The 20,732-nt window shown below is 38.7% G+C and overlaps 3 protein-coding genes across 4 annotated transcripts; 1 reads left to right on the forward strand and 2 right to left on the reverse strand.

Moving 5' to 3' along the window:
• Positions 1–1,683: 1,683 nt before the first annotated feature.
• On the reverse strand, positions 1,684–5,126 carry mrpl24 (mitochondrial ribosomal protein L24). 2 transcript variants are annotated; one of them, XM_056398479.1, is made up of 6 exons: positions 5,046–5,126; positions 4,597–4,783; positions 3,901–3,996; positions 3,332–3,435; positions 2,663–2,793; positions 1,684–2,119 (listed from the first exon to the last, which is right to left on the reverse strand). In XM_056398479.1, exons 2-6 carry the CDS (start codon positions 4,777–4,779, stop codon positions 1,983–1,985), a joined length of 651 nt encoding a protein of 216 aa, XP_056254454.1. In that variant the 5' UTR covers positions 4,780–4,783; positions 5,046–5,126; the 3' UTR covers positions 1,684–1,982. The 2 variants fall into 2 exon arrangements, with proteins under 2 accessions (XP_056254454.1, XP_056254455.1); XM_056398480.1 differs by having other exon boundaries at positions 4,978–5,114.
• A 1,506-nt stretch (positions 5,127–6,632) lies between these two features.
• Positions 6,633–13,948, reverse strand: LOC130183325 (hepatoma-derived growth factor-like). Its single transcript, XM_056398627.1, has 6 exons — positions 13,481–13,948; positions 11,199–11,275; positions 10,587–10,725; positions 9,935–10,093; positions 9,655–9,843; positions 6,633–8,504 (listed from the first exon to the last, which is right to left on the reverse strand). The coding sequence occupies exons 1-6, from the start codon at positions 13,565–13,567 to the stop codon at positions 8,484–8,486; spliced, it is 672 nt and encodes a 223-aa protein (XP_056254602.1). The 5' UTR covers positions 13,568–13,948; the 3' UTR covers positions 6,633–8,483.
• A 797-nt stretch (positions 13,949–14,745) lies between these two features.
• On the forward strand, positions 14,746–19,976 carry prcc (proline rich mitotic checkpoint control factor). The gene is made up of 7 exons (XM_056398625.1): positions 14,746–16,038; positions 16,139–16,186; positions 16,628–17,116; positions 17,572–17,667; positions 17,898–18,044; positions 18,596–18,661; positions 19,626–19,976. Exons 1-7 carry the CDS (start codon positions 15,727–15,729, stop codon positions 19,710–19,712), a joined length of 1,245 nt encoding a protein of 414 aa, XP_056254600.1. The 5' UTR covers positions 14,746–15,726; the 3' UTR covers positions 19,713–19,976.
• The last annotated feature ends 756 nt before the right edge of the window (positions 19,977–20,732 follow it).

Here is a 20,732-nt window from a genome sequence, read left to right on the forward strand (position 1 = left end):
GTTTCTGGCGGACACAGGAGGAAAACTTTAGAGGTAGCCAGTTTGAATGTGTCGACCAGCTGGAGAGACTGGAGTGGGTGAACAATTAATGCTCTATCCTTCTTCAACAGCTGTTGTAAAAATGCCCTTCTACATTTCAATTTAACATTTTAATGGATGACATTTGAGTAGTTTCAGCAGGAGAAACACTGGTGTAACCAATAACATTAACGATGGCTCTGGACCATTGGTGTCTCAGTAAACCATGACAGGGTGACCGTCAGCCAGGACACACTGGAACCTTCACACTGGAATGAAATGTAGTCATTACTGATGTTATTGATTATACCTGTGCATTTCCTGTTCTGTGAAAATGTCCTCAGTGGGATGTGCAGTAGTGAGGATGACAGCACAATTGCAGCCATTTTTTCTATCTATTTCCCATCACCTTTTCTTTTCATCATATGAATTGATTGTAATCAAATTCTGATCAGTTTTATGTCAGTTTTTCCAAATGCATGCATGAATAAGTTTGCCCCCCTCTTAATATTTGCTTAGACACAGGAGAAAGGCTTGTGTTCTAAATTAAAACATTTAGAAAATTACTTTCATTTTGAGTACTACTGGGTTGATTTTGGGAGTATTAACTGGCTCTATAGATCAATTATTTGAAAGCTATACACTAAGGTAAGCAAGCAGTGCCAGTGTAATTCCACAGTGAAGAAACTGATAACATCTAATTGCAACCAATGGGCTTGATGGAAAAAGATGGTAAAATGAAGTTGAGATTTTATAAAAAAAAATATGCATTATGTGTACAACTGTACAGTTAAAATATGAATATTACTAAATATATAGTGATTCTGCTGTGACCTTTGACAGTATAAATCATTTTCTTACATGAAAAACATTCATGGGTGAGGTCATATTTGAAACCTGATGCAAAAACAGGGTTAGGGTTAGTCACAGATCACAGGAATAACATGCAGTGCCAGTGTATAAGGAGTCAAATGAGGTGAGTGCAAACTATCCAGTCTGTATAGTCTCCTCCCCAGCCATTTCCTTCTCCACACTGTTTCCCAGACATGTTGGAAAGACAGACTCATTTGTCTAGGAGCTTTAAGTTTTGGAGAGCAGCATGTCTGGGCCTCTGTAAAATAATATGGCTATTTTCAGCCTTATGAGTGATCCAAACAGGCTGCAACCATTACCATTATTAACCCTGCCAATACCAGGAACAATCTCAGTTTTCCAGACTTCCAGTCTGTACATATGATGTATTATACAACACTAAATGTCAAGCAATTTGCTCTCTCTGAGACAGAAGCTACTGTATTGTGTGAACTTGCATGAACATCAGTGTCGATCAGAATTCACTGCTCTCCTCTGTTCTCCTGATGTTGGCTTTAGTAACAAGCTTATTTCACACTGCCATCTTGGCTTCCCAAACTTGTCAATGGCACCAATTCATACCTGCTGAGTGAATATCATTCAAGCATTTGCATAGATGTGGGAGCAAAATTTTGTGTTCTCTTCCCAAATTACTGCATTACAGCCAAACCTGTAGTAAATGAAAATGCCTGTACTGCGTGACTCCTGTGTTTGTAAACTGTTGATATCATACTTTGTGATTTAGTTTTTCTCTTGTTTTTAGAAAATATGAAGTATTTCATTTGTAGAGCAAAATACAAAGAATTAAATGAATTGGTTTACGTGACATTTATTCATTATGTTATAAAGAAACAAACTATGATACCACTGTGAGAGAATGATTCAGGAAACATTTAAGTTGCATGTATGTTTGCACATCTGTTATACCTCCAAGCATTTCTGTATCATTTTGTATGTTGCACCAGTATTTTACCATCCAAGAGCCTTACTCATGCCATCCTGACAGTGTCTTTTTGTTATGTCCTTCAGTATGACTCAGCATGACTAACTTCAGAGTTGCTGCAAAATCTGGGTAACATGATGGGGGACGGTAGTGTTTCTGATTTCTCTGGTCAGTACCAGTAGGACCTTCGGTGCCGCCTGTTGTCCTGAATACTCAGCTTCTCCATGACCTCTTCCTCCAGGGTTTTCAGAGATGGTACATATGTCTTTTCTAGAGTGTCTTCAGGACTGGTGTCTTTGGGACCATCTGTGAGGGTAGAAAGAAAAACAGACCACAAACAAAAATTTAACAGATCATGAAAAGTAAAAACAATATCTCCATAAGAAAAATGTTGTTGTTTACTCTAACAACCAGCTGTACTGGGACATTTTTTTTTTTACATGAGGCTGTTTTAACTATATTTATTTTAACTAATGAAACTGACAAGGTAAAGATTTCTTTGGACAGACTGTAAAATCTCATCTGCAGAGTCAAAAGAGAGGAGCTTTAACTAACAGAAAATCTAAGTAACAGGAACAATATGATCAGATGTACAAGTTAGAAGGTTGCTCAGCATTGGTAAAGGTTTGTGCTACTCATGTAGCCTCTAGTTCAGAATAGATTTTTTCCACTGTGAATCAAAGACTCAAACTGCATCACTCTGAAACCTTTTTTTGGAATTCAAGTCTGCACAGGGTGGAAAAAAAGAGCTGGTTTTATGTGCTGACTGTTAACTACACATGGAACAAACTGCATCAATTTTGGCTCCTGAGAAGAATACCCCTCCAACCAAAACATACACACACACACCTTTCCACTGCTGTGGTACAATGCCATCTCGTCGCTCCAGAACAGGTTTAGGGATGATTCGACCCGTCCTGACAGACACTCGAACCCTCTCACCCTCCTCTGTGAATCTCCACTCCACTTCAGTGGGCTTCCTGGAAGATCAATGTCAGTATGTCAAAATCAGTCTGTTAAGATACCAAAGATCAGGTGCATTTATCTAAATAGCAATGGGACTCTGTTTTAACATTCAGAAGTAGTTTGAAGATCATTGTCAAGAAGAATTTAATTTATGATTTAGAGAACAAAACAAGCGTTAATTACAACACACAAACATTAAAGATGCACAGCGATGTCATGCAAACCCCAAAATACTTCAGTAGATTTTGACCCATAATTTTCTCCAAACCAGACCCATTAAAAGTCAAATATCACCTTAATATTTCCCTGTTGGTCACGGTTTTTCATTATGCAATGTTATAATATCAACACCAGGAATTATAGCTTTAACTTCAGTGCAAGCTGCAGTAATTGGGGTTGCAGATAACAATGAAAAACCATCTAGGAAAAGGACCACAATTTATTTTGACTGCTAACCTGTGGTTCAGCTATTGCTAAGGTCCTGAGAAGGGTGGGTGCATGCACATGCATATCCGCAACTATAATCCTGCATTGTCACAGGGCTTACCGTACCTGTCTGAGGGGTCAACGAGGGAGACATCACGCAGCAGCAAAGGAGCCTCGCTGGAAATGTAGGTCCCACGATAATCATGAGTTCGTCCGACATACCTGTGATGCTAATACATAAAACAATAGTTCAAAATTCTTCAATGTGTTCGTGGCAAAATGGCTTTTTTGGTGAACTTTGTTAGAAGTTACACCCAAACAAACTTGACCCCAGACATTTGGCTCCATCTGGTGGAGCTAAAAAATAATACATGGAGTTGTACACTGGTAATTAAATAAATGACCATGAAAATTTGGCAGTGAAAGATTGGCAACATCATCTCTGTGTGTTGCTGTATGTTGAAGCATCAGCACTTTGTGTTGAGAGAACAGATACTGCAAGCTTTTCATGTTCTCAACAGCAACACCATGTACACTTTGATACACAAAATACAGGTAGAAGTTAGCAATGCTTTCTTGAGAGAGACAGTGAGTTGATAAAAAAAAAAAAAAGACAGAATTAGTGGTTATAGGCTGTGAATGTCCTATAAACAAAATCAATCCAGTTTTCTCTTTGAAAAAGATTACTTCCTTACTGTGTTCAGTCCCTCCAGCATAACCCAGTTTCTGTGTCTGAAGACTTGGATCACTTTTCCCTGCTTCCCTTTGTCCTTCCCTGCGAGAATCTCCACCTGAGAAACAAAAGCAGATACTTAACTTAACTCAATGCTGCATGAACATATCTTTTAATCTACCACTTGCTTTTATCAATCCAGGATTGGCCAAATATATGAAGTTTTACCACCCCATCCACTGGATTCTCTTGTAATAATCAAGCATTATCTTTGGCACACATGTATTAATACTACCAGTATGCACAATACTACTAGCATCAGCTTTACTACCAATGCTGGAAAAATTATCAACACTTTAATTCTTTAAGTAAATATATTCTGCTGAAGTTGGCTCAGCATTTAAAACTGGCCCCCACAGGACCCTGACCTCAACATCACTGTGTCAGTCTGGGATAACATGCAGAGACACTGAGAAGAGACTAAGACAAGCCTAAATCCACAGAAGAACTGAAGAATGATTCATTTTTTTCTTTTTAGCTACACTTTGCATTAAGCTAACTAATAAATAAAAACTATTCATAGCATTGTGTTTAAAACCTCCTCACTTTACTTTTGACTCCTTAAAGTTTGCACAGAACTGTTTATGGAGGCATCATTATTGGTACGCTGCTATTTTGTTTCCTTAACTTGGCTTTTGCCCTGTTCTGATCTTCTCACCATGTCCCCTCTGAGCACAGACCAGTCCTCTGGTGCTAACGGCTCCACGAACACTTTTCTCCTCCTCTTCCCCGGAGGGTTTTGCCTTTTAGCAGCCGCTGTCCATGGTCTGTTTGTGCCGTACCGGTAGTCTTTGGGCACAACAACCCTGACTGCCATCGACAGGAGAGTGGTCAGCCTCATTGTGCTGCGGGCACAAAATAAACCAAGGCTTGTGAGTTAACGCTAGGACAAACAGATGCATAGTCTCCACTGACAACACTCAAACCAGGCTAGGCTAACGTTAGCTTGCGGAGTTGCTATCAATACGTTGTGTTACAGCCGTTAAACATACACCACTGTTTCCTGAAAACATATAAAAATCTCAAATGGCCATGTTACCTGTCTCTTCAATAAGCCCCCCAGCAACAGCGTAAAGAAAACGGAGTGAACATGCAAAAAGATATTACCCTCTGTTGATGTCAATGTCACATGCAGCAGTTAGCGGCGCACCATCAGCATCAGCAGGCAGCGCCGCCTCCTGGGCGGGAGGGCGGAACTGGCTGTACGCATGCGCAGTTGCCAAATCAAGCAGAGACGAGTGATTTGCGAGCAGGATGCAGGCCCCTGACTAATCACTCACCCCCAGTGCTGTACATCAGAAAAGAAATGCAGTTTCTATCCATTTTGATTTTTGTCAAAAAATTTGCAGTATGAGTGTCTGTCACAGTACAGTACACAAGTACTTGTCATTTTCAAAACAATAAGCACAATATAAAGGTTTTGTTACAGACATCTGCAAGCAATTTTATTGCAAATATTAGTTTTTATAAAAAAAGAAAAAAGAAAAAAATGTGCAAATACAATTTTACAACCTTATTTTATTATTGGCTTTATGAAGTCCCAATGCTCTTGTTCTTTTTTTGTTTTATTATGTTTTCATTCATACACTTTGGTTGTAGCATCTGTTTAACACTTAAGTTATGATAAATAAAAAGGAAATAAGTTTTGATCAACAAAATTTAGAAGAAAAAAGACATGGAGGACAAGTTATTTTCATGTTCATTTGCAGTTTTACTCCAATATCCCATCTGTATTTATGATGTTTTGTCCAAGTCTTGAGTTATACTGCAGCATCTTTGCAGCACCAAACTCATTTGTATTGACCACAGCAGTTCACCTGAAAAATCTGGATTGGTTGAACTATTGAAATAAGCCCTTATTTCATGTTGGGACTGCTCATGAAGGCAGATACAGTTAGTTATTACAAGTTATACTGTATTGGTGCTATGACAAAGCTGTGAAATATTTATTGGACCCTTGTCCCACGAGACAAGAGGCTACAGTTTCTGAAGATCTGCAATTGAACATTGTGTTTGCATGTTCTATTGCAGGAAGTGGTTATCAATCTTGTGAGCTAGATGCACCAGCTGCCACAGAGATCATTTAGACATTAATACTAAAACAAAAATGCAAGAAAAAGTTTTATCGATATTATAAAAGGGGAAATGAGCAAAGATTTAAAACTGTATCACCAACTAAACACTGTATTTAAGGAACTCATACTCAACCAAACTCCATGACAAATTCAAAGCTGTCAGGAAATGTTATATAACACCAAAACTAGTTCAGCTATCACAGCCTGAAGCCCAAAACTGCGCTGTAAGCCTCTCTTGGGAGCAAATTATTTATGACAAGTGCATACACACACACATACAAAAAGGTGCCATTGTTAGTTTCATGCATTTGTAACAGAGTGAAAAATGGGATGTGAAATGATAAATTAGGTTTGGTTGGTTTGAACAGTAGATTTCCCACCTGCTTGACACTTGAGTTGTGAGCCAGGGAGTCTCAACAATGTGGTTTAGTAAGTGCTGTATGACTCAAGAGGGTGATTTTAAAAAAAGAGAAAATTAACTGCAGACAACCCTGTTGGTAAAACAGAATACAGTGACTAAGATCTGATTTCTTTAGGTGATTTCCAGTCTGAGGACGTGAATAATCTACAATAAACAAACAGGGTTTATTGGCTGTAAACATGAAACTGGAAACATGGGTTTTTGTAATCAACAGATTTATTAAATGGACTGGCAACTACAATAGTAAACCAAGCAGCAGATTAAGATGAATGGCAGCTTCCGAAAGTAACACAGAAAGCTAAACCAAGAATTACACTTGAATACCAAATTATACCCTTGGAATTAACTACAGATCTGAGTGGGGCACTTGAGCTTTTCGCATTTTGAAATCAGTGGTGTGGTGATAGGAAGGTGGCCATCTTAGACCCAACAGCCAGAAATATTTTCACTTTTAAGAGCTATGATTTCCCTTAGGTTCAAAATTTGATAAACTGTGGGCTCCTGTTGCCGAATACAGAACACTGAAGCAATGACTAGGACATCCAAGTAACATGGTGAAAAAGGCCAAGTATTTAGAAAAAACTTGAACCTTAAAAATTACAAATAGTGTAAAATAACAACACCACATATTGACCAACATGTCAAAACAAATGTTCGAATAAAACACATCTTTAAAACATCACAACTTTGTTTCACAGCCAAAATGATAAGACCATTGAAGTAAAACAGACTCGTATTCCAGTTAGGAGGGTAAGAAACCAAAAAGCCAGAAACTTAAAATTTACAGATTGTTCACTGTAGATTCTTTCTAAATTCAATTACTTTCAAAAAACACAATTTTGTGTAGATCAAATGTTGGTATTAACAATGTCAGCAATACATTTCAGAGCTGGAAAAAAAACATTTGGTACAACCAATTACTGAATACAAGTGTTCTTCACAATTACATCTCCAGTATCAAGCAATGGCAGCATTAATGTGAGCTAAGTAGGAAATTATAATAACATGAAACTGAGAGTTGAGTTGATGGATTTTGAAAGAGTTTGCCAGATCATTTCCCCAGAAAAAGTGGTGACTATTAATTTTTTCCCCTCAAAAATGCCACCTTGACTTGAAAAGTTTCAAGACCGAGCTGGGACACAACAACATTCAGGAATGTCTTTCTGCTTTCAATAATGCACATCATCAGTTACAGAAAGTTACAGAGGGGTTTGCAAACTAAATGTTTAAATCCTAAAATAGTTCTTCTCAAATGGGGTTTACATATTCAATACGTTCAAAAGCCACGTAGGCTACATGTGGGATCCTGTGCAATTAATCACATAATTTGGTCACCTGCAAGGAAGCATACTACAATGCAACAAAACCTGTGTTGCATAAAAACATAATAAACTAGTCGATAATTAATGGGGCAGTGAAAAAAAAAAGTTCTGAAAGTGCAACTCATATAACCAACAAGTGAATAGAAGATTTAGATGAAGCTGAGAGGCTAGGTGAAACAAACGGAAGTAAAACATGTAATTTATAAACTAAAGCTGAGATCATGGGTGAAAATTTGTTCTTGTTCCTGTACAATATCTACGTTTTAAAACCCTTAAGTCGGAGCCTTTGTCAAATAAATGTAATTTTTTTTTGTTTAAAATGTTTTTATTTTTATTTAATTTACTATATATTCAGTGTTTATTCCCTCTAAACTGAAAAAATGTTTTGACACCTAGCATTTAGTCTTTGTAATTATGTAATTGCACTTAGAAATAAAAAATATATACACACCAAAATCCCATTTATAAATGAGCCTTAAAGTGCTCAGTTCAATTGTTTGAAATCAGATTAGCAAACTTTTTGTTTCTGGGATATATGATATCCCAAAAATGGCAAATGAGGATTTGTTTGTCTCTTAATACAAACACTTAAGTTTTTTTTTTTTTTTTTTTTTTAAATTCTCCTATTAATGAAACAGCTGAAATCTGGCATCCTGCAGGTAACCATGTTGATGCCTAAATTCCAGAGAGAAGCGTCAAAGGTTCTTGGTTTTCTTCTGAGTTGATGTTAAGCACTATCTGTCACAGGCTGCAGGGAGAAAAGGTGAAAGCAATTAGAGAAATTATTACAATTTCATTGAGGTTCATTAAATATCTCCAAGAGTACATACATTTTATACATATACATTTTCACAATGTATTTTTGTATGGTCCTTAAATAGCTATATAATTAGCAGTTTATTTTTTAAAACCATGGCTTTTTAGATGTGTTTTTTTTTTTTCAGTGAGAATTTAAAAAAACATTGAAACAGGTTATAACTTTTTAAAAGGTTGCAGTGTTGGTGCATTCAAGTGCTTGTGGGAAGTTTCCATCTACAAGACTGGTGGATTGGACAAGATTCAAGAAACTGCTATGTAACAAAGGGCCAAAATCAAATAATCCTTCAGTGAACATCCATGATATTTTACCATTTTCACTTCTGGATTTGATTTCCAAACAACTATTAGATCAAAGTACTTAAACTAGCAGAAATATAATACTTTTTATATCTGAAAATAATGCTTCAAAAAGTGGGTTTGTATTATATTTGAGGACTATATACCTAGATATCTACTACAGCAGTTATTATTTTAGAATGGAGAGAGTACCGGCATAACAGCAGCTCATAAAGCATTGCATGATGGGTTGTTTGTAGCCTTAATGTAGCTAGGCTAGCAAGTGTCTTCACGTATGTTTATAATGCGAGTTAATCATCCCTGAAGTGTTCCATTAGCTCAGTCTAACATGTTTATCTGTCACAGAGGAAATTCCTGATGAGGGAAAACAAATCGAAAGCATCGCCTGATGTCCTTACTGACCGCTTCTAAGAGCCTGACCAGAAAGTGTGTGACTAAGACACAAGCTGCACAAATGTGGGATTTATGTTCCAGTTCAATTGAAGTATTTCATGTTTTACTTTACTTTTACAAAAAGGACTCTCTGTTGGTATCTTAGGGGCTAGTCTGAAAGTGTTTTGTATCTTCAGAAAGTATTTTTCCAAAAAGAGATATTGGAAAAGTGGTGTTTTATTACAAGTAGGGTCATCGTATAATTGGATTAATAGATGGTAATAGTTTTTTTGCACCAAGTTTTAAAAGGTCCTGCTCTATTTGAAAAGTGCCTTGAGATAACTTCTGTTGTGAATTGGCACTATAAAAAAAAAAAAAAAAAAAAAAAAATTGACTTGACTAAGTCTCACCTTATCTGCTGTTAATTGGCCTCCTGCTGGAGCATTTTCCTGGGCCTCTGGCTTTGACTCACTCTGCGAGGAGGGAGCAGTTGCCTTGGGTCCAGCCACATCGTTGAGCTTGGCCTCTGTGTTAGACTTGTTGCTCTCTACTTTAGAGTCACCTTCCACTCCTGTATCCTTCGGCCGCTTGGGAGATGCCTACCAAAGATTTGAGGAGGTGTCAGAGACAATGAACTGAATATGAAACTCTCTACTTGGACTGTGTATGACTGACAGGCTCAAAGCTCACCTCTGTGGACTCCTCTGCTTTTCGTTTGGTTCCTCCCCTCTCGTTCTTCTCGTCGATGACCAGGGCCCCTTCATCCTCATCACTACTGCCCTCAGCATCTGCTTTCTCCGAACTACCTGTATCCCCAGCTCCTTCTGATGCATTGTCTTTCTTTGATGACTAAAGGCAGAGATTTAAATATTAGTGTAAGAAAAGAAAAGAAAGATTGGGACCACAAGTGTTTCAAGACAAAAACTGGTTGAACACTCAAAGAGGACATGTCATACCGACATGAAGATTTTTGTGGAAATCATCATTGTACACTCTGGAGTTTTCTTGTAAACAAACGAAAGTTCTGATTATATTCAGTGTTCACACCAAAATGATGTGTGTATCCTAGAGGTCTAACAAACATGTTGAAGTCTTTCCATTTGCATTCTTGCAAATCCATCTTTCTAGCTTGCAGTAATTCTTCCCTGGCTTTGATGGCCACTTGATGGCTACTTGTCCATCAGTGCACTAATGTGCTTTGCTTGGCTGCAAGTTTCGGGCTTTTTGGCTAAACAAGCCATTTGTTTTTCCTTCACTTAACCTCAATGCTTGATTATCGTTAGGCAACTCATTATGTGCTCCAAGTAAAAACATTGGGCATGTATCCTAAGAATTAACCCACCTCGTAGCCTTCATGTGTGACGGTGGGGTTGTTCTCGATCTCCCAGAGTCCCTCAGCAAAGCCCTTCCTCTTGTTTGCTTTTCCAAACTTCTCCTTACATTCATCATACGGGAACAAATCCTTTGCCCCCAGGAATGCCCTATAGTGGTCAAACATTACTCTCATTATTTTCTAAATATGTACACCCATCCAGTCAACCACACAATTTGTGTACATTTGGACAGATGGCAACACATTATATTTCCTCACTATATATTCTAACGATTAAAATAATTAGTCGATTCAGCTACATGAGCTTGAGCTACATAAATTTATCACAGACAATCATGGCCAGTTTAAGAAAACTTATCTTGGACAATGAGGTGATTAAGGGAAATTTAGATCTGACATTGTTGAGGAGTGGTCACAGAGTCATCGAAGTTGTAAAAAATTATTTTCCGGAAACCATGTATATCTATATGGAATTTAATGACAATGTGTCTAGTAGTTGCAAAGAGGCAAACATTAGTTCAAGTAAGATATTTAATTTTTTTTCAAATGCTTCAAGTATCTGGCTTAATTTAGGCTCCACTTTGAATAAGGTTAATAATGTTAATTAATTAAAATACTCACGTCTCATGTGTTCCAAAAAAGAACACCTGGTATTTGTTTGAGGGCGACTTCACTGCTCCTTCAGGTAATTCATCAATCTGTGAATTAAGAATGTAGCCTGTTAAAAAAGGATGCTGATCAACCCAAAAATCCTCACAGCTCTTTAGGTAGTAAAATGATAATGAAGTAAAACACTAACTCAAAAGTAGATTCTGATACTAACGAACACAGGTCCTCAAGATCAGTGTCATATGAAAGACAGTCACTTATATTCTGAATGATGTTACAAGTTAAAAATCTACATTTCAAAAACGCATTCAGAGCTCAAATATGTATCCAAATGCCATTCCTGAGGATCAACCTGAATGGATTATTTTCTTTATTGATTAACCTGTTGATTCTCCTTTTCCTATAGTGAAGAAAGGCTTAGAAAAGGCACAAGTTGTGAGAGTTCAAGGTAACATTGTCACATTGCTTGTTTTGTTAGACCAACAGGCCAAAGCCCCAACATTTCTTTAATTTATAACAATAAAAGACTGAAAAGCAAATCCTCACATTTGAGCAGGTTGAACCAGAAAATATTTGGCAGTTTTACTTGATAAATTACTAAAGTTTTGATTTTTAAAATTATTGACCATTCACTTTGTGTAAATTTACTAACAAATTAACATTTGGGCTTTTAATGCTAAATTAATCTCATATGACTGGAGAATCATGCAACATAATGGAGTTATTTTAGCTTGATGAGCTCATAATGGCTACTGTAAAATCCCCTCTAATCTAACTCCTGATGAGCCTAGTGAGAGCAGGGGTCACTACGCTTCCTTCTCATGTTTAACATCCTTGCAGTGCACTGTTTTGGCTCCACCACTCTGCAAGTATTTGTTGTGTTTTATAGAGACATGGAGGCACAGGAAAGCACTATTATGATGGCTAAGCGTGGCGTCCGTTTGCCTCTGCCAGACCTCCTGCCAGACAGGCCTTTTGGCATTCCCAGATAGGGCCACTGTGTCAGGATAGGTGGGGCAGGGCCTGAAGCCTGCTGAGATGAGGCACAGCTGATAAGACTAAGAAAAAGGAGGGAAGAGGCACAAACCAATAATGACAGACAAGTCATTATTAGGGGCAATAACAGGAATTCATTAGTTTTTATTTAGAGGCACTTTTAATAAACCAAAGGTGAATTTTTGTGTGGCTAGGTGTGATAAATCTTAGTTAACTGCATAAATGGCTGCTGAAACAGAAACAATGACTTAAACTACAATCTAATGTTTCCCTCTCAACTCCCCTTCAACTACACAGGCCAGTGGTGGTTAGGGATTGCATGTTGTTTGATGTCCACATTTTTCCGTTGTAATTTTGGCTCTAGTGCAGTGTGGTGCAAGTTGCAAACTGTTTAGATTATTTTTATCCCTCCTTTCTCTTACTTTGTACGCATAAAAATATGATTGAGGCTGCGTTTTGGAGGCAAACTTAGTGTAACTGACTATAAAGTTCACATTTTCTCCCATGCTGACTGATTAGGAAAGACTGACGGCAATGTTAGGCTACTGTGTGTTTATTGACCACCGTTTTTAATAGCCGGGACCAAATTTTAACGTAATGGACATGATTTTAACGGCACGAGCAGAAACACTGTCACTTATCACAACAAGTGTAGGCAGGCAGTCATGTTTACAAAGTACCAAAGCATATGGCTACACAAGCAGCCATGTGTAGTTTGTAATGCAACAGTTATTTAAAAAAAAAAAAAAAAAAAAAAAGCAAAAAACTTAGAACTAATTTAACACATAGCTGAGTAACAGTGTGGCTTCGTGTTATTAGCCCAACTGTAACTTTACAATAACATTTTCTGCTGCACAGACGTTACTGTTGTGGGTGACATGACCGTTATTTTGCAGCCTACGTTCTGTTACCCAACTGCTCTTTTTAACGGTTAAGCTCAAAGTTAACATTAGCCTAACCTAACAGGCCCCCCTGGAGACCGAAGCGCCACATGAAAAGCAGCGTTAGTGGCAAAGCGCAGCTAGCAACGACATTCATATTAAGTTAGCCGTGCGTGGTAATGAGGTGTCTGCCCACACGATGAATCACTCGAAAGAAATTTGCAACCGTCTACGGTGAGCTAGCTGTGTGTGGATGCTGGGCAACGTTAGCTAACACGACCGAGCTAGGCTAACTCATGGTAGCTAACCACTGTTAGGCCTCACAGGTAAACAAGTGATAGGAGCAGGCTACCACACGGACTGAAATGAAGACCAAACCTAAAGCTGGAAACAAGATATTTAACGTCGTGTGCTTACCCTCGCAGGCCAGTGTGGGTACCCCTTCATTTTAGCAAACACAAGATCTCCAGGTTTGTATTCCTTTTGCCTGTTGGACCTCGGCATGTTTCTTGAAGAAATGGCTTGCTATGTCAGATATGTGTAATTAAAACACAGTGGTAGTTTTAATGTGAAACAAAATCCGGATTGGTCAGCACCTGCAACAAACAAGCCAGGCGTCGGTTTGTCATCCAAATAAACCAGGCGCGGAAAACTGGAGCGAAGACGCGACAGGCGACTTTTTTTCGCGGATCCTGTGGACTGTAACCACGGTCGGTAGTAGCGACACCGTTCTGGTGTGTGTTTAAATAACGTTACAAATTAGACTTAAATGCTGTAACTATCTGGTTTACACGTTATCCCACAATGCACTGGCTCGTCCCTCGGACTGTTTGGGTTTGAAATTGAAACCCGCTTCCCTCCGCAGACGCGCCCCCAGTACCTGATGAAGTTGCACAGTTAGCGCCCCTGTTGACTCCTACTGAGAATTTCTCATGTAGAAAATAACAGCACCAAATTTAGAAGAGCAGTCACTAAATTAGCTATTACCTTGATGATGTGAATGCGGTTTGATTGAGAGGGAAATTCACTTTTACAAACGCTTTCCTCTAATATATTGACCTTTTGTCACCTAAAGGAAAACTTAATTTACATGGCTGAATGAACCTGCTAGGATGCATCTGGGGAAAATAAATCTCCAATTATGTGCAGGTTTTCTACATCGCAGAAAGACCTGGACCTAGACATTTAAATAGAAACTAATTTAATCGGAACTAAGAGGCTAGCCATGGCTGTCCCAATTCACTAGAGTTCCCCATGGCAAAAATGAACTACCGGCGCCTATTCAGCCCCTTGATTTTCCCTAACTTTGTATGGATATTAACACAGGAGGACACTACACAACAGGAGCTCAAGATTAAGTAAAATGCAGTGTCAGAACATTTCAATATCAGTCTATATTTATTAATTCAACAAATTACCACAAACTAATCACTACATAGTGAACCAAGGAATTTCGCTGCCCTAAGGCACTGGAGCCATGGGCAGTTATCCCCTTTGCCCAAATAGTAATTTAGTTTTATGCTTGGCCCAAACCAAATAATTAAAAACAGCGGAATAGTATATAAAAGCAAAACACACATACTTTTGGCCATATTATACACGTTTTTGGCTATACAGTATTAATGAAGAGAATAAGGAGAAACACTAAGAAAAATTGAAACCAAAACCAAAAAGAGTGTTTTTAATCACTTAATATAATTTATTGTATTTTTTGTGTTATATTTAGTCAGTTAACTGTTCAAAGATATTTTTTGTAATATATCCTTTGTTGCTTTGTTTGTATCCTTTTGTCTGACATGTAGGTCTAAATGGTGTTTCAAATCCCTCTCCTCACTGCCCGAAATAAAAGCTTTGATTGACATTAAGTTGTCCTAAAAGTAGTGAAATATTAACATTTTCAGTCTAAAAAGGTTAAAATTAGATTATAATATACGCGTAAATTTTGGTTGTAGAGCGTTATTTGCTAAAACTAGCAAATAAATAAAAATACTGAAGACATACAGTCGGTGTGTTCTATTATAGCTCACCCAATGGTTCCTGAGACATTTTCATACTGTAAATTGATGTTGCACACTCGGTCCGTTAGGGGCGGTAAGTTATGTAACAAATCAAAATGAACACACGAATAAGAAATGGCTGCGCAGAAAGCTGCGCAACTGTCGTTTTTTCAATCATGAATGATGGAGGCGAATGTTTTGATGGAGTCTAGGGACTAACTAGATGAATTTGTTGGCGTAACACCACACTACAGTCGCCGGTTTGTGGTTTAAAAATATACCCGCTGCATCAACCGATGTGCAATAACAGTTCTGTGACGAATTTAATTTGACTAAGCAAGAAGTGGTCGGTTAGCTAATATCGTTTACTGCGGCGGCCTAGCTAGCATTAGCTAGCGCTGTGAAGTTGGGACAGTCCTTTCATTTCATGAGCTCACTGTGAGGGCCTCTTTTAACCTGCTGTGCTTTCCATGATACTACAGCTCCACCTGGAATTATTTCATTATCACTGTGGCTATATTGATCAAAGCTTATCGTACCTTTAGTGGAAGCCAGATCCTCGGAAAGCCAGAGTGAGTACGGCTTCTTGAGAACAAATCAAGGGGAAGTGGTTATCCATGTCCACGAGCTACTGCGGATTAATAATCTTTAATAACATCAGCAAACATGTCTTTAGTCGCCTATGGCAGCAGTGATGATAGTGACTCCGAGGAAACCTCCACTTCTGCCGCACCGGAGAGCAAAGTCAGCGCAGGAGGGCTCTTCTCTCTCCTGCCTGCTCCTAAAAAGCCAGGATCTGCAGGTGGAAACGATGGACCAAGAAAGGAGACAAAAGCAAACCCTTCAGCTGGGGACAGCACGTCAAACGATGACCTACATCCTCCACCATCTAAAGGAGGCTTCCTTTCTAGTCTGCCTAAGCCGAGGAAGCGAACAGAGCCTGTCAAGATCACTGTGCCAGAGATCCAGAGACACGATGTGAGTACTGAGCCAGATCAACCGTTTGCATATACATATTGCAGCTCCTGTGGTATGTAATCAGGTTGTAATTCAGAATATATGTATTTCTTGTCCATAGTCAGACTCTGATGATGATGAACCAGCAAAAAAGAAACTACAACCTCAGGTGAGCAAATCTTACTGTGACAAGTTACAGAATAAAATGTTCCCTCATCTCTCTAGCCCAGATAATAAAGCAGTAATTCAGCTGTCATATCTGACCTTCTCTTAATCACATTATAGGATTGTACACATTATAAAGTGTTTGTTTTTAACTAATAAAACACTGGAGTTTAACTATCATCCACAATGTTTTGCATGTCACACTAGCACACACTGCAGACAGAGCAGTATATGGTATCCATACCAGCCTAGATTTAACTCTTCTACCTCCCTCTTTTGTTTCTCCTCTGATTTTCTTCTCAACTCTTCTACTCTGTTAATAAGGTTCTAAATGCATAAACAGACAGGAAACCAGTGACACAGAATATATTAATCTATTCCATTATGGTAAAGTAATTTCCTGAACTCACACTTCCCATTTCCATCCATATCTCGTCTCCTTCAGGGTGCAGGCTCAGGCCTGGCTGCCCTTCTGCCACAACCCAAAAACCTGACAGTGAAAGAGACTGACAGAGCCCTGATTCCTCATGCACTCACCAAAAGGCAAGAACCCAAAGGACCCAAGCCTGGAACGCCTGCTCAGGGTCTGCTTGGTTCTAGTGCGTCACCCTCTGCTATCAAAGCTGCAGCAAAGTCAGCCGCCCTGCAGTTGGCTAGACAAATAGCCGCTGATGACCAGGATAACGAGGATGACATAACCCCACAGAACTACTTCTCCCTAGGTGAAAGCTCCCAGCCCCTCCCTGCAGTCATCCCAAGCTTAGATCCTGAGCCAGGAGCCCCTGCAGAGCCACCTCCTATTGCAGCTGCTGATGAGCCTGGTCAGTCAGATGCCCCTCTTGACTTTGGGGGGAACCACGAGGGAGCTGGTGCATGGGGAGGTCAATATTCTCAATATCAGCAGCCCATGACAGGCCCAGAAGCTTTCCCTCAGGTAACCTTGATTTATACAGTTTCTTATAACCTTATGACCTGACTTGTCATCTGAATGGCTTTGTACTCAGATTACACGCTCTTTTCCACTTGTGTTACCTCTATATAAAGATGTTTAAATGAATTGTTAAAAAATAAGGCTGGCCATGTCCTCTAGGAAGAGCTGAATTGTCATATGAACAGTCTCGTGATAAGATCTGAGTGTAGCCATGGAAACCACGACTGCTGAGGCATGCATGCTCTCGCACATTATCTATTCACATACCACAGATATACAGCAAGGATGGAAATGAGACACAAGCGCACAGTCACATGCATTAATGATACAACATAAAGACACTTAAAGGCTACAGAGCCACATACAAAGCTTAGCCTCTGAATCCTCAAGCATTCATACTGAAGAGAACGATCACCATGTGAGTGACCGCACAAACTTTTTTTTTTCTACTTGGGCAGGAATACTATAATGAGTCATATTACCAAGATCCTAACCCCGGATTGTCGGAGGAGGCTGAAGAGCCTGGCCACTCTGCCATGTTTGATGATGAAGCGGTAAGAAGAAGAGCTCCTTTTTCCCCAAATTATTTTTTTGTAGATGTCATACTACTCCACACTTTCCATTAACTGTTTTTAATGTTGCAGCTGTCATCTGATGTGTTGTTAAGCTTGTGTTTGTCTGTTTCATTCCCTCAATTTAAGTTCAAAAACATCCCCTAATTGAGAAAAATGTGAAATGGGGCTGCAACAGTGTGACTCAAAGAGCCTTTTTTCATTTATTTCAGTTCATGCGGCTGCAGGGGAAAAGAAACAGAGGCAAAGAGGAGGTGAAGTTTCTGGAAATCAAGGGAGATGACCAGCTCAGTGGCAACCAGCAGTGGATGACCAAGAGCATGACAGAAGAGAAACAGACCCGCCAGTCCTTCAGCAAGGTGACCTGATCTCTGTCACATGGGGGTGTTTTGCATGTGCAGGCCCAGAACTGACAGGACTGGGTGTTAGGTTGCTTCAGTTTTATGTTGATGTTTTTGCTCATTTGCACAAGGCTTGTTTCATTGAACAGGGGCAAGATGTTGTTTACTTTTGCTTACTACTGATTAATACCCAGTTTAGACTGGGAACATGTAAAGGCATAAAGGAAATGGCTTTGGTAATTTGACTTTTGAGGTTTCTACCAAACTACAAAATGCAAATGGACTTGATGTTTACTAAGCTGTTACAAGAATGATGAAGAATGATTTCATGTCAAACATATAAAAAAAAAAAAAAAAAAAAACAACAAAAAAAAAAACATGTAGGCCAAATATTTTCACATCTCTTACATGAGTTTTTTCAGTTAGGCAAAGAAACAAGATATGCATGAAGGTTTCACTGGGTGGACACATAAGCTAGCACACACACAGGACTGTCAACTAATTATAAGCAGGAATACTTTTGTGTTGTAATGTAACTGTGGCTACTTTTTCCCCTTTTTTTACTGCAGAAAAAAGGAGAACAACCTACAGGACAACAGCGGCGCAAGCACCAGATAACATATCTCATTCACCAGGTGAATGCTGCTAAACTTAAATTCTACTTTCTGCATTTCTGTTATATAAATTTCATCATGTATTCATGTCTGCACTGATTTTTCCATGTAGTTCGGGCCTTTTAAGGACTACACCTAATATTTAAAATTTCACTTTTTGGTCAGCTTATCTTGGACCACCAAAATAATTTTATTATCTGTCTGTCCAGAGTTTTTGGTGTTTTTTTTCCTGTTAATTATCTGGTGAAAAGTCAGAGTAGCCATAGTGCAAGACTGTTTTAGAAAATTTGGAAATTTCCAGCAGGTTTTTAAGGAGATACAGAGCAGGGTGGAAGTCAAGAGTTTCTCTACCAAAATACCAGGAGTCTGTATTCCCATTGTGACATGTCCGCACACATCCAGCTCCATATTTTTGGCTGCCATGCCTGTTTGTACAGCGCAAACCTCAAGCCTTGTTTTGACTACTGTATGCCTGTGGTTTTTCTACGTAGGCTGCGAAAAACTTCAAGGCAATCAAACTATAGCTATAAAAGTAGATGAATTTCTCTTAACCTTGCTTGTTTAACTCAGAGAGAATTTCAGAGAATTTGTCTGTTCATTGAGTAATGTTGGGTGTTGTTGTATCACACAATATGTTATTTGTATACACCTCGGATGGTAAGTGTTTGAACAAGCACACAGGGTGGGGATTATTTGCATTGCTGCACTGGTTGTCATTCAGAGCTCATACTTGCACTCAGGGTTTCGGCTCATCAGGTTTTCCCCTTTATGTCTGTGGCCTCAAGCATTTCCAAATTATAGCACATGGAATTTAATAATAACAGATTAGACACTGGGTTGTCTCTTTTTCTTTGAAAAATTGGTTACATTTGCCAAATAGTAGTGTGTTTTTAAATCTTTGTTTACCTTGCTGAAAGGCATTATTTGTACAGCATTTAGTTTTGCAAAATCTTACCAAGATTTTACTTCATTTCTTCTTACACAGGCAAAGGAACGTGAGCTGGAGCTGAAGAACAGCTGGGCAGATAACAAGCTATCACGCCGGCAGACCCAGGCCAAATACGGTTTCTAAATGTCACGCTGCGGACTCTTGGTGACATGTGAAAACCCTGCATCAGAAAGTAGAGTAGAGCTTTCCAGATTTCCCAAACAAACGGAAGGTTGTGTTTGGGGAAGAACAGTATAGATACCTTAATACAGATTTTTCCTCTTTTCCTCCATCCTGCATTTGTGTTGAACTGTTAATATTCAATAGTTGTTTTGGTCAACTGTTTGATAAGGTGTTACTTCCACATTGAAAATCCAGTTACAGCCATTAAACTCTCCTTTGACTGTAGTTTATCATGAATAAACATTATTTCACTTATTTTCTAAACCGGCACTATAACTATAAATAATAGTGTAAAGGTGTTTTTAAGATACCTTTGGTTAGTCAGTGGCAGAGAGGATGTAATGTGACCCTGAAGTGGCCATTACAATTATTTTTTTCCCTTTTGAATATGTGTTACGTGACGTCCCTATTTAAAAGGCTTGGTTCTCTTGCAATCAAACAAATATCAGTAAATGTTGATAATGACAAAATAACTGGAGTCATGAGAAAGCTCTGACACATATACATACATACATACATACACACAATAATATTTATATGTTGAATCAACAACTTTGTAATGAAAAATAAAAATGATAATGGGAAACAAACATGTTGCATTTGCTCATAAAAGTGCATATCTGAGTGGCCATTATTTATCCCCGGTTATTATTGATAAATTGCCAGAGAACCAAACCTGCATTTCAGTTCTTTAGTGACGATCAGGCTAGAGAACCATATGATTTTTTAAAATCATTAAACAAGAACTTTACCTCAGTTTCACTTGGTTGAATCCAGCGTGCATCCTCCAGGTTCAGTACATCACGCAAAAATCCCAATAATGGGTCTTTGCTGAATTGATGAGCCCCTGATCCATGAGATTCCCAAAATTGGGAATGCATTTATGTGAAGCTGATGTTTTATTTTAGCTGGTTGAGAGGAGGCTTTTACAATATTTCTTTCTCCTGCTCCAGTTTTTGGCAAATTCTGTCACCATAATGA

The sequence above is a fragment of the Seriola aureovittata genome, chromosome 16, assembly GCF_021018895.1.
Source record: "Seriola aureovittata isolate HTS-2021-v1 ecotype China chromosome 16, ASM2101889v1, whole genome shotgun sequence".
Lineage (NCBI taxonomy): Eukaryota > Metazoa > Chordata > Actinopteri > Carangiformes > Carangidae > Seriola > Seriola aureovittata.